The 11,315-nt window shown below is 52.6% G+C and overlaps 2 protein-coding genes across 2 annotated transcripts in view; both read left to right on the top strand.

The window, feature by feature from the left end:
* NSMCE3 (NSE3 homolog, SMC5-SMC6 complex component) overlaps nucleotides 1-1,156 on the top strand; it is a 2,135-nt gene extending 979 nt beyond the window's left edge. The window contains exon 2 of the mRNA XM_006771755.2: nucleotides 5-1,156. Within this exon, the coding sequence (XP_006771818.1) occupies nucleotides 5-748 (744 nt within the window). The 3' untranslated portion in view covers nucleotides 749-1,156. The remainder of the gene's footprint in view (nucleotides 1-4) is intronic.
* FAM189A1 (family with sequence similarity 189 member A1) overlaps nucleotides 1-11,315 on the top strand; it is a 45,266-nt gene that overhangs the window by 16,717 nt on the left and 17,234 nt on the right. The window contains exons 3-9 of the mRNA XM_006771766.2: nucleotides 4,272-4,382; nucleotides 7,873-7,977; nucleotides 8,575-8,682; nucleotides 9,408-9,568; nucleotides 10,312-10,447; nucleotides 11,082-11,157; nucleotides 11,240-11,310. Of these exons, the coding sequence (XP_006771829.2) occupies nucleotides 4,272-4,382; nucleotides 7,873-7,977; nucleotides 8,575-8,682; nucleotides 9,408-9,568; nucleotides 10,312-10,447; nucleotides 11,082-11,157; nucleotides 11,240-11,310 (768 nt within the window). The remainder of the gene's footprint in view (nucleotides 1-4,271; nucleotides 4,383-7,872; nucleotides 7,978-8,574; nucleotides 8,683-9,407; nucleotides 9,569-10,311; nucleotides 10,448-11,081; nucleotides 11,158-11,239; nucleotides 11,311-11,315) is intronic.

The following is an 11,315-nucleotide window of genomic DNA, read 5'->3' as shown; positions in this document are numbered from 1 at the left end:
TAAGGACCAGAGGAAGATCCCCATCAAGCGGGCCGACATCGTGAAGCACGTCCTGGGCGACTACAGGGACATGTTCCCCGACCTCCTGCACCGCGCCGCCGAGCGCCTGCAGTACGTGTTCGGGTACCGGCTGGTGGAGCTGGAGCCCAAGAGCAACACCTACATCCTCATCAACAGCCTGGAGCCCGTGGAGGAGGACGCCGAGCTGCGGGGCGACCAGGGCACGCCCACCACCGGCCTGCTGATGATCGTCCTGGGGCTCATCTTCATGAAGGGCAACGCCGTCAAGGAGACGGAGGTCTGGGACTTCCTGCGCCGCCTGGGGGTGTACCCCACCAAGAAGCACTTGATCTTCGGCGACCCCAAGAAGCTCCTCACCGAGGACTTCGTGCGGCAGCGGTACCTGGAGTACCGGCGGATCCCGCACACGGACCCCGTGGACTATGAGTTGCAGTGGGGCCCGCGAACCCACCTGGAAACCAGCAAGATGAAAGTGCTGAAGTTTGTGGCCAAAGTCCATAACCAGGACCCCAAGGACTGGCCGGCCCAGTACTGCGAGGCCCTGGCGGAGGAGGAGGACAGGGCCCGACCTCAGGCCAGCGCCCCTTCCCAGGCCGGCGCCGGATCTCAGGCCGGCGCCCGATCTCAGACCAGTGCCCCATCCCAGGCCGGCGCCCGATCTCAGACCAGCACCCGACCTCCGACCAGCGCCCCATCTCAGACCAGCGCCCAAGCCCCCTCCTCTTGAAGCCATAGGTTCCAGGGGACTCCTGGGGGCGAGGGTCGAAGGCGCAGGCCTGAGAGGGGTGTCAGTGGGGCAGGGGGCATATTCCTGTAAAGCTGAAATGTGTGTAGCTTTAGGATGTGTTTGCAAACTTTTGTTTTTTTACTATTTTAAAGTATTTGGTTCTAAGTTTTCATTTATAAAAATATGAGTAGAGAATTTATTTTGTTTTAGTATCTGTATTTGTGTGTGTGTGTGTGTGTGTGTGTATAAACTTGCTTTATAATACTAATTGGAAAACTTTGTACTGTGATTTGGAACAAAGAACACATCAGTAATTTGCTTTGGTGCCAAGTCAGTGTAAGTGGCTGTTATATGGCCTCCGAACTGCCCCAGTTTGTAAGGAAAAATAAAAGCCTTTATAAATAAAAATATAAGTGCGTATATCCTCTACTTTTTTTTTTTTTTTGCCTCAGCACAGCTATTTTATGTTTTCTGTGTATAAGGAAATTGTATTTCCTCGAGATAACTTTTTTACATTCATGATTATTATTTAGCTCTGTGGCTAACCATTTAGCTTTTATTCCGACCCTCATTATAATAAATACTATATCTTACAGCAGCTAAGCACTGTGCATTTTTTTAAGTCGTGAGTCCTGAGAAATTTCGTGACTCAGAACAACATTTTTTAAACAGTTTTTGCTGCGTGTTACCGTACGCAGTGCTCTGTAGAAGTTGCTTTACTTCCAGGTGTGTGTGCAGACCACATCGTTTCTCTCACTGTGACAGGCCACAGAAGTGTTAATAAGCCCTGTGGTGGTTAACTGCACCTACTTGGGAAGCAGACACCCTGGCTTCAGAGTCAGGCTTCCACCTGACCACATGCAGGTAGGCAGGTCCCTAACTTGCTTACAGACCTCTCCTCACCTGTCATCTGGGCTGCTGATGCCGAGTGGTCATGTGACCGTTAGATGTGGAAGCGGATGTACAGCTCTTGGCACACGCCTGGGGCTTTAGTTATTACTTTGTTCCTTACATTTTTAAAAAATGTTTTTTATTTCCTGTGGTCTGGAGCAGCTAAAACATTATTTCTAAGGTTTCCTCTCATTATCTTGCTTGAAATCATTCCTGGAATTTGAGTCACTGGTTCGAAAGTTACAGCAATACTCTAGTCTGACGATGGTTTTGTGAAAAAATACAACTCATGGTATACGGCGAGCATAGCCCGTATAAAACAGTGGAAGCAGGGAAATTAGATGTTAAGATTCCCCCTGGCTATGAGGTCACTGTAGGATAGTGAAAAGGGTTTAGGTTTTGAAGCTGCCAAACTGACTTTGGATTATGGCTCATGTTTATGTCAGCCTGGTGATTTGGGGTAGGTCTTACTCTCTGAGTCTCAATTTATCTGCAAAAAGGGGAAAATAGTAACTATAATTGTAGGGTTTTTTCCCCCTAATCCTCACCTGAGGATATTTTTCCATTGATTTTTAGAGAGAGTGAAAGGGTGAGAAACAGAGAAACATCGATGTGAGAGGGACATGGATTGGTTCACACACATCCCGACCAGGGCCAGGGATTGAGCCTGCAACCGAAGTACATGCCCTTCACTGGCATCGAACCCGGGACCCTTCAGTCCACAGGCTGACGCTCTATCCACTGAGCCACACTGGCCAGGGCCATAGTTTCTTTTATGGATTAAAGGAACCTGAAGAAAAGCTCGTGGTCCCCACTCTCCCGCCACAGCTTCCGCAAATGCTGCTTAGAGAGGCTCAGCCAGTAGCTTTCGGGGTGAATAAGAATTGTTTTGGGGGAAGAAACTGTGAATTAATCATGAAATGAGGTAAATAGTTTTAAAAAGGGAACTGGATCAACACTCACCTGGAAATAGCTACACGAGTCTGGTGGGCCTGTGGCCCTGGAGGAATGGGGTAGGCTCCTGGGCTTCCCTTCCGTTGAATGGACTTTGCATACATTCCTCCTGGTTTGCCTTTTATTGCTGACTGGCCCCGTGCCTTCCCCTCCGGTGTGTTCTCATCCTGCATTTCATCCTTACGGTGAGAATGATCCTAACCCAGGGCCAGTTACCAGTTCTATCTGAGGCACATGTCACCCCCACCCCCCCCACACACACACTTTTCTCAAAGAGATGTTAACAATTTACCAGCAGCGAATTACTAGGTGATTTCAATTTTAGGACAGAAAGCAGCACAGACCAGATCTTTTCTTCTCGCCCTTCCCGGAGGTGTCAGTCTGTGGGTCTCATGCTGTTGCAGGGTTCAGTACGTTAATGCGCATACACACGAGCATTATGCGCAAGTGTTCCGTGAGCTTTCCCACCTTAAAGCTTGGCAGTAGACTGTAGCCTTGTGCTACTTGCTGTTTTACACGACATTGGCTTTGAGATTTTGCCAATTAGATCTGATTCATCCATTTTATTTGTTCTTCCATGTGGGGAAATAAGTTTATCCATTCCCTAATGGTTGGGTTATTTCCAGTTTTTAGCTATTTGCAGGCAGTACACACAGTGCTTCCTTAGGCACGTGTGTGAGAGCTTGTGTATGGTTACACTGCCAACATGTTAGAGTTCCTTTTCCCCGATCCTCTCTCCTGCATCCGTCCCAGCCAGATGTGCATGTCACTGTACCTGGAGGGAAGTCCCAATATGGAATCATCACTCTATTCACAATGTATGGATCCCCTCCCATGTACATAGCACACGGTCTACTATTTTCCTAGATCTAAAAGCTAGTTCTCTTTTTTAATTGAAAAATGAGAACAAAGTTGTTTTGATGTACTCACCATATATATAATCACTTAAAATCGACTTGCCAAATTGATTTTTAAAAAGTCAGAAGAGAAAAACCAATGCAACAAATTATAAAATGTAATAAATATAATCATTACTAAAGAGATTCATTCTGAAACAGCACTCATTGTGATCCCTAGGAATATTCCGGTGAGGATTTAAAAAAATAACAATAAATAAAAGAAAGGTCTTCTAAGAAATAAACTTCTTTCATTCGATTTTCTTTAGTGATCAGTTGTTATTTTTAAGGCTCTAGAAAACTATTTTGAGACTATTGTATATTTTCAAGTTTAGCCTCACTTTATTTTTTTTAAATATATTTTATTGATTTTTTACAGAGAGGAAGGGAGAGGGATAGTTAGAAACATCGATCAGCTGCCTCCTGCACACCCCCTACTGGGGATGTGCCCACAACCAAGGTACATGCCCCAGACCAGAATCGAACCTGGGACCCTTCAGTCCGCAGGCTGACGCTCTATCCACTGAGCCACACCGGTTAGGGCTCTTCAATACTGTAGCATATATTTCCAATAAAGTCACGGTCCAGACAGTGGCTTTTCAGAGCGTACCTTTTCTACTTGATGTAAGGGAAGCTGCGTTTGCAATTCCGAGAAACAAGACGTTTCCTTTGAAACAGGCCAGGCATGTAATGATGTGAGCGACTGAAAGCACTTTTGCAGCCAAGTCACCTTTGCTCCGAGCCTCTGCGGTGAGTAACGGGCTTTGCGTGGTCTCTTGCAGGTCACCTTTTTCATGCTGCTCTCCGCGGTGTGCGTGATGCTGAACCTGGCCGGCTCCATCCTCTCCTGCCAGAACGCCCAGCTCGTCAGCGCCCTGGGAGCCTGCCAGCTGGTGAGCACTGCAGCCGGCGCCTGCCCGCGAGGCCGGCCGCACAGGCGTCACTTTAAAAGCAATCGTGTCCCCTCCTTGCGTCCTTCTGAGAGTTCATGGTTGTCTAAGGAATTGAATTTCAGTTGATTCGTTTCTCAAAATTCTCCCGGACGAACACGTGCACCGCTTTGTAAATCCGTTACTAATAGAATATTCCTACGGATCGCAGCGCGTGCTGTTGCGGAATGAATCTCTTTAGTAACGATCATATTTTAGCATTTTTTGCATTGATTTTTCTCTCCTGAATTTTTAAAAATCAATTTGGTAAATGCATTTTAAGTGACTATATATATATATATATATATATCCGCATATGGTGAGTGCATCAAAACCACTTTGTTCTCATTTTTCAATTAAAAAAGAGAACTAGCTTTTAGATCTAGGAAAATGGTAGGCTGTGTGCTACGCACATGAGAGGGATCAGTAGGTTGTTGGTTGCATAGAGTGATGACTCCATCTCATGATTTAGTTCCAGGGACAGTGACACATGTGTGTGGCTGGGGCAGAAATGGAAGTATGTCCAGTCACACTGAGTAAGTGTGTGGTTGAACTTCTGATATAACCTTGGTGGCTGGGTATGGGGCATTCCCATTGGTTTCTTTTTAAAATACATTTTTATTTATGCCAGAGAGGAAGGGAGAGGCAGAGGGAGAGAGAGATATATCACTGATGAGAGAGAATCATTGATTGGCTGCCTCCTGCACGCTCTCCACTGGGGATTGAGCCTGCAGGCTGACGCTCTACCCACTGAACACACCGGCCAGGGCGTCCACAGCGTTTGTATCCACTCGTCTACTGAGGGGCACCAGGCTCTTTCCAGATTTGGTCATTGTAACTAGCGCTGCTCTGAACATATGGTGCACATATTCTCTCATGTTAGTGTTTCTGATTTTTTAGGATATAGTCCTAGAGGTGGGATCACTGGGTCAGATGGCAGTTCCAGTTTTAGTTTTTTGAGGAAGCTCCACACTGTTCTCCACAGCGGCTGCCCCCGATGGCATTCCCACCAGCAGTGCAGGCGGGGTCCCTCCTCCACATCCCCCCGCCCCTGTCCTTTCCCCCAGCCGCTCTGACGGGTGTGAGGCGATCCCTCCTTGTCGTTTCAGTTTGCGTCTCTCCGATGATCAGTGACTTCAAGCATTTTTTCGTGTGTCTCTTGGCCGTCTGTATGGTCACTTTGGAGAAGTGTCTAGTTGGGGCCTTTGCCCATTTTTAAATTGGATTGTTTGTCTTCCTTTTGTTAAGTTGTCTGAGTTCTTTATATATTCTGGAAATTAACCTCTTATCATTCGCAAATATGTTCTCCCATACAGTGGGATCCCTTTTCATTCTTAAAAGAAAGAATTTCCTGTTTTCATGATGTTGAGGTTATTTTCATCTATTGTATGTGTCCTCATGTGGAAATACAATGCTGTGTTTTAAAATATATTTTAAATGTTGTCCTGTCCAAAGTATTCTGTAAATGGAAGATCACACAGTGCGTAACCCTTTGGACTCGGCTTTGTTCCTTCAGTGGAATCCATCCAAGTTGTGTCCGCCAGCCTGCCCCTGTCCACGGGGGGTAGTGTCCCACGGTCGGAGAGTAGGGCAGCTGTGCAGCGTCGCCCTGCGGAGGCCACCTGGGCTCACGCAGTTGTTGGTTTTCATGAGGAAGGCGCTGTGAAGGGGACCTTCTCCTTTCTGGGGCTGTGGGGTTTCCCTGAGGCTGTGGCTGCGTATAGTGCCAGCGCTCCAGTCTCAAAATGAACCGTCCGGTAACCAAGCCAACGCCAATTATGTAGCCACGGCGCTCAGAAGAGCCCACAGTAGCCAGGGCAACCCCGACTGAGCGTCGTCCTGATGAATCAGAAATTACGAGAGGACGCGCCTAAGGCTGCAGGTTCGGAAAAGTCGGGCTTGAAAGATGCAGGAAAACGAGGCTGAAAGTCCGCAGCCCCCTTTGGGGCGTGTCTGTCATTGTCTTGTCTCCTTCCCAGCTCCCGTGATTGCCAAAAGATGTAGCTTTTTATTTTTAAAAAAATATGTTTTTGGCCTGGCCACATGGCTCAGTGGTTGAGCGTTGGCCTATGAACCCGGAGGTCATGGTTTGATTCCTGGTGGGGCATGTGCCCGGGTTTAACCAGTGAGCCCTAGCTTGTTTGGCTCAGTGGATAGAGGGTTGGACTGTGGACTGGAGGGGCAGCCCATCAGCGATTCCCTCTCATCACTGATGTTTCTGTCTCCCTCTCCCTTCCTCTCTGAGATCGAGGAAAAGATATTCATTAAAAAACAAAAACCCCGCCCTGGCTGGTGTGGCTCAGTGTGCTGGGCTTTATCGCAGGCACCAGAAGGTTGCAGGTTCGATTTCTGGCCAGGGCACATGCCGGGGTGCAGGTTGGGTCCCCAGTAGGGGGCGCACAGCGGGCAGCCAATTCATGTTCCAGTCTCTCACATTGATGTTTCTCTGTCTCCCTTCCTCTCTCTCTAAAAATCAATGGAAATCTTTTTAAAAATACCACCAACAACTTAACCACATTTGCACTTTGAATGTTGACCCCCTTAACCTCATCTGCGCACCCCGACCCCAGGACCCCGCAGCTCAGGGCGGTTCTGTGGCTTGTCCCAGGTCCCCCCGCGATGGTCGCCCCATGAGTGAGTGGGTCCGATTCTGTCCCTCGCGCTTTGGTTTCTATGTGTCTCGGCCGGTTCATTGCCCCTGAGATTCGCAGGCGGCCCGCAGGGGCACCCCGTCTTTCTGTGGTATCAGCCCTTTCCACTCCTGGAAGGCGGATAGGCCACACCTGAGAGGGGCAGGCCAGCGCTCAGTGCTCCAGGGTCAGGAGAAATGACAGCGACCCCACCCCGTCTGCACAGCTCTGCTGCGTCCGCCACCCGGCCCCAGGGCCGCTCGGCAGTCAGCCCGGCAGCCCCGCAGCAGGATGTGGGGACAGAGCCCATCAGGGGCCCCCAGGGACTTTCTTAGAACCAGTCACCCACCAGGGAGACGCTGAGGACGCACGTCCGTGTCTGCCCCGGGGTCACCGGAGGGTTACTGACCGACAGACTGCCTGTAGCCAAGCCCAGGCTCCCGCCCTCACCCCGAGGGGCTGTGCTGCTGTTACATTATGTTGATCAGGTCTCCCCAGGCCCAGGCAGGACCGCACACAAGCATTCCTTCCTGGTTGTTAAAACGTCTTAGCGTGGGTGCAGGCACTTTAAAATAAGTATTTGTGATTTCAGAGGGGAAGGGAGCGGGAGAGAGACATCAGTTTGAAGCACCTCCCCCTGGGGTTCTCCATGGCTTTTGCCCACAAAACAAAATAATCGTTTTGGGCTTCGTGATGGAGACTACACCGGGATGCTTGAACCAAGGCGTTGACACGTGTGTGTATGTGTGTGCGTGTGCGTGTGTGCGGCTGCGGTGTGCCCGCCAGGCCGGCCGGTGCTCACGGCGCGGTGCCTGTCCCTCCAGATTAAGTTTGACAGCGTGGAGGTGTGCATCTGCTGTGAGACGCAGCACCGGGCGGCCGGCTGCAGCAACCTCGGGGAGACGCTGAAGCTGAACCCGTGCCTCTCCGTGCGCGTCGCCCCGAGGTCAGGTAGCGGCAGGAGGGACCCGCTGGGGGACTTATTTCCCAGGGTCAGAGGTTCCACTGGGAGGTGCCGCCTTCTTCTCGGGCCCCTTTGTCCCTTTCCTGCCGCGGACGGAGGTGACGGGTGGGAATGGACGGGAAGTCTCGACGAATTTCGGACTCCTGCTCCCTCATGTGTTTGCTGTCCCGCCGTCAGGGGACAGATGGCTGCTGACGTTCCCTTTTTAAAAAAATTTTTTTTTACTGACTTCAGAGAAGAAGGGAGAGGGAGAGAGAAACGTCAATGATGAGAGAGAACCATGGATCGGCTGCCTCCTGCACACCCCACACTGGGGATCCAGCCCCTAACCCGGGCCTGTGCCCTGATCGGGAACCGAACCAGCAACCTCTTGGTTCATAGATTGACGCTCAGCACTGAGCCACACCAGCCGGGCAAGGCCAGTGTCGATTATGAAAATAACACATAACAGGAGAAAGCGTCCGTGAGGCGGAGGCGGTTGGCAGGCTGCCCTGGGGTTGGAGGCGTGCGTTGGGCCTGCCCGGGCCGCCCGGGGAGCTGACCTCCGCGTCTCTCCTCGCAGAACCTGCTCTTCAGCGTGTGCGCCCTCAACGTCCTCTCCACCATCGTGTGCGCCCTGGCCACCGCCATGTGCTGCATGCAGATGGTCTCCACCGACATCCTGCACCTGGTGAGTGGCCCCCAGTCCCTCTCTGGCCGGTGGGGACCGTCGGACGTGGGAGAGTGGACACTCTCCTGGTTCCGAGGTGGATGCTCAGCCACTGGGCACGCCGGCCGGGCCCCGGCCAGATGCTTTGTAAGGCAGGGCCCTGCAGGAAGGGCTGTGTAACTAGGCCCATGGCCTGGTCCCTGCTGGTGAGGGCTCAGGGGGAGACGCCACGCCACTCCTGGCACCAGCACCAGCAGGGTCACCAGCATCTTCCCCACCAGGTCACCAGGCCTGGCCCGGCGCCACTGTTCCCAGCTCTCCTGGGACCCACAGGGACCTTCATGAGGCCTGGGGTCAACAGAAGTGCTTCTAGGTGGCGGGCGCTGCGTCTCTATCAGACAGAGCAGGACTGGTGGGCGTCTGAGGAATGAAAAGCTGGTTACAGTCCTGCTGGTGTGGCCCAGTGGTCAGAGCATCGGCCGCACACCAGCGGGTGGTGGGTTCGTTCCCCAGTCCCGGTGAGTGTGTGTGGGAGGCAACCAATAGATGCGGCTCGCCTTCTGCCTCCCTTCCTCGCTCTAAAAATCAATTTTAAAATCTAAAAATAGATATAGTCGAATGTGTGTTTAGCCGGCAAGGCCCAACGGTCTAAACGACGTAAGCCCCAAACTGAAGCTCACGTGCAGGTAGGTCAGCTGGACACGGGCCACACCAGGCGTCCCAGTCACGGTGACCTCTGTTTCCAGTTCCTTCCACACCGGGCACACTCCTCCAGCCCTGCCTGCCTGACCCCGCACGGCACCGTCCTCCACCAGACGCTGGACTTCGAGGAGTTCGTCCCCCCTCTGCCGCCTCCGCCCTACTACCCTCCCGAGTACACCTGCACGCCCCCGGCCGAGGCCCACAGGTGGGCATGTCCGCGGTGCCTCGGGGACGGGCTGACGCCAGGGAGATGGGGCACGGTCGGGCAGATGCACGGGGCAGAGGCCGTGCCCATCTTCAGCAGAGGAGCTGTGGATGGGGGCAGGGGGAGCGCAGGCCGCGAGAGCCGGTTGGTCAGAGAAAGAGCGTGAGCAGCGGAGGGAAGTGACTCAGAGCGAGAAGCTTCCCTGGGTGTCTCTCCAGGGCACAGAACCAAACCCAGGAAACCCAGAGCCGCTGCTGGGGGAGCCCTGATAGGACGTGTGATGCTGATAAAAGAGATTAAAGATGGAGTCAGCTGGGGAGCATTTTCATTTTAATTTTTTAAGATACTTTTTCAGAGAGAGAGGAAAGGAGAGGGAGAGAGAGGAACATCCACGATGAGAGAGAATCACTGATCGGCTGCCTCCCGCACGCCCCCCACTGGGCATGGAGCCCACAGCCCAGGCACGTGCCCTGACCGGGAATCTGAACCGTGACCTTCTGGTTCATAGGTCAACGCTCAACCCCTGAGCCCCGCTGGCCGGGCTTTAATTTGAATTTTAATGGACAGAGCCATTGAGTTTATTGAAATGGAGTTATCTTTCCAGAAAACAAAAGCTAAAACTGCGGAGCGAATTAGGCTTTTACTTCACAAACACGATGAGTATCCGACCAGGGGAGCTGACAAGCGCAGTGTCAGCCTTTGGGGTCCGCCCCGGGGGTGACAGGCGGTGTTTGCCTCCTCAGGGGCCTCCGCCTGGACTTGGCTCCCGCTCCATTCGGCACCTTGTACGACGCGGCCATCAACAGCCCCGGCCTGCTCTACCCCGCGGAGCTGCCCCCGCCCTACGAGGCCGTGGTGGGCCCGGCTCTGCCCAGCCAGGTGAGACCCGCCCGGGAAACGGCTCCCAGCCCGCCCGGTCTCCGTCGGAGCCTTCAGGAGCCGGTGGGAGGCGAGTGTCACCAGCCGTGGTGGGGAGCAGGCGGCAGGCCAGAGGGCAGAACCTGAGACCCACCCAGTATTTGTGCCTCTTCCCCTGGCCCCTCAGGCATGTCTGAGCCCAACAGATACATTTTTCTCCCCCACTGCCACTGCGTGTGTTTGTGTGTGTGTGTGTGTGTGTGTATTTATATTTCAGAGAGATGAAGGGAGAGGGAGGCGATTGAAACATCAATGATGAGAGAGAAGCATTGATCAGCTGCCTACTGCACACCCCACACTGGGGATCGAGTCCACAGGCTGATGCTCTATCCACTGAGCAGCACCGGCCAGGGCGCCTTTATATATTTTTAAAAATATTTTTGTATTGATCTCAGAGAGGAAGGGAGAGGGAGAAAGAGACAGAAACATCAAAAGTCACAGAGAAACGGCCTTGAGTTTGGCCAGGGCGTCCTCCACCTCACAGCCCCGGACTTTCGGGGGGAACATTAGTGCCCGCCTCCCAGCATTTCCTACGAGACAGTGGGTTCCGAGTCGCCCTCCTGACCGGCCCCTCGCTTCCTGTTTCTGGCTGTAGGTCCCGCGCACAGACCAGCAGGGGGCCCAGACCAGCTCCCGGGACCCGGACGCCTCTGCCGGCTTCTGCGCACAAGGTAACCTCACCCGTCGGATTGGAGATAAGATGTTTATCCTTTCCTTTTTTTTTTTTTTTAAATACGTGTTTACTGGTTTCAGAGAGCACCAGCCGCCCAGGCTCCCAGGGTGCCACCACTCTGGGCCCCAGCCACCTGTCCCCCGATGGCCCCGCGGG

The sequence above is a fragment of the Myotis davidii genome, unplaced genomic scaffold (genome assembly GCF_000327345.1).
Source record: "Myotis davidii unplaced genomic scaffold, ASM32734v1 scaffold164, whole genome shotgun sequence".
NCBI classification, from domain to species: Eukaryota; Metazoa; Chordata; class Mammalia; order Chiroptera; family Vespertilionidae; genus Myotis; species Myotis davidii.
Note: the sequence above shows the minus strand (reverse complement) of the source record. Positions and strands in the feature narration are given on the sequence as shown.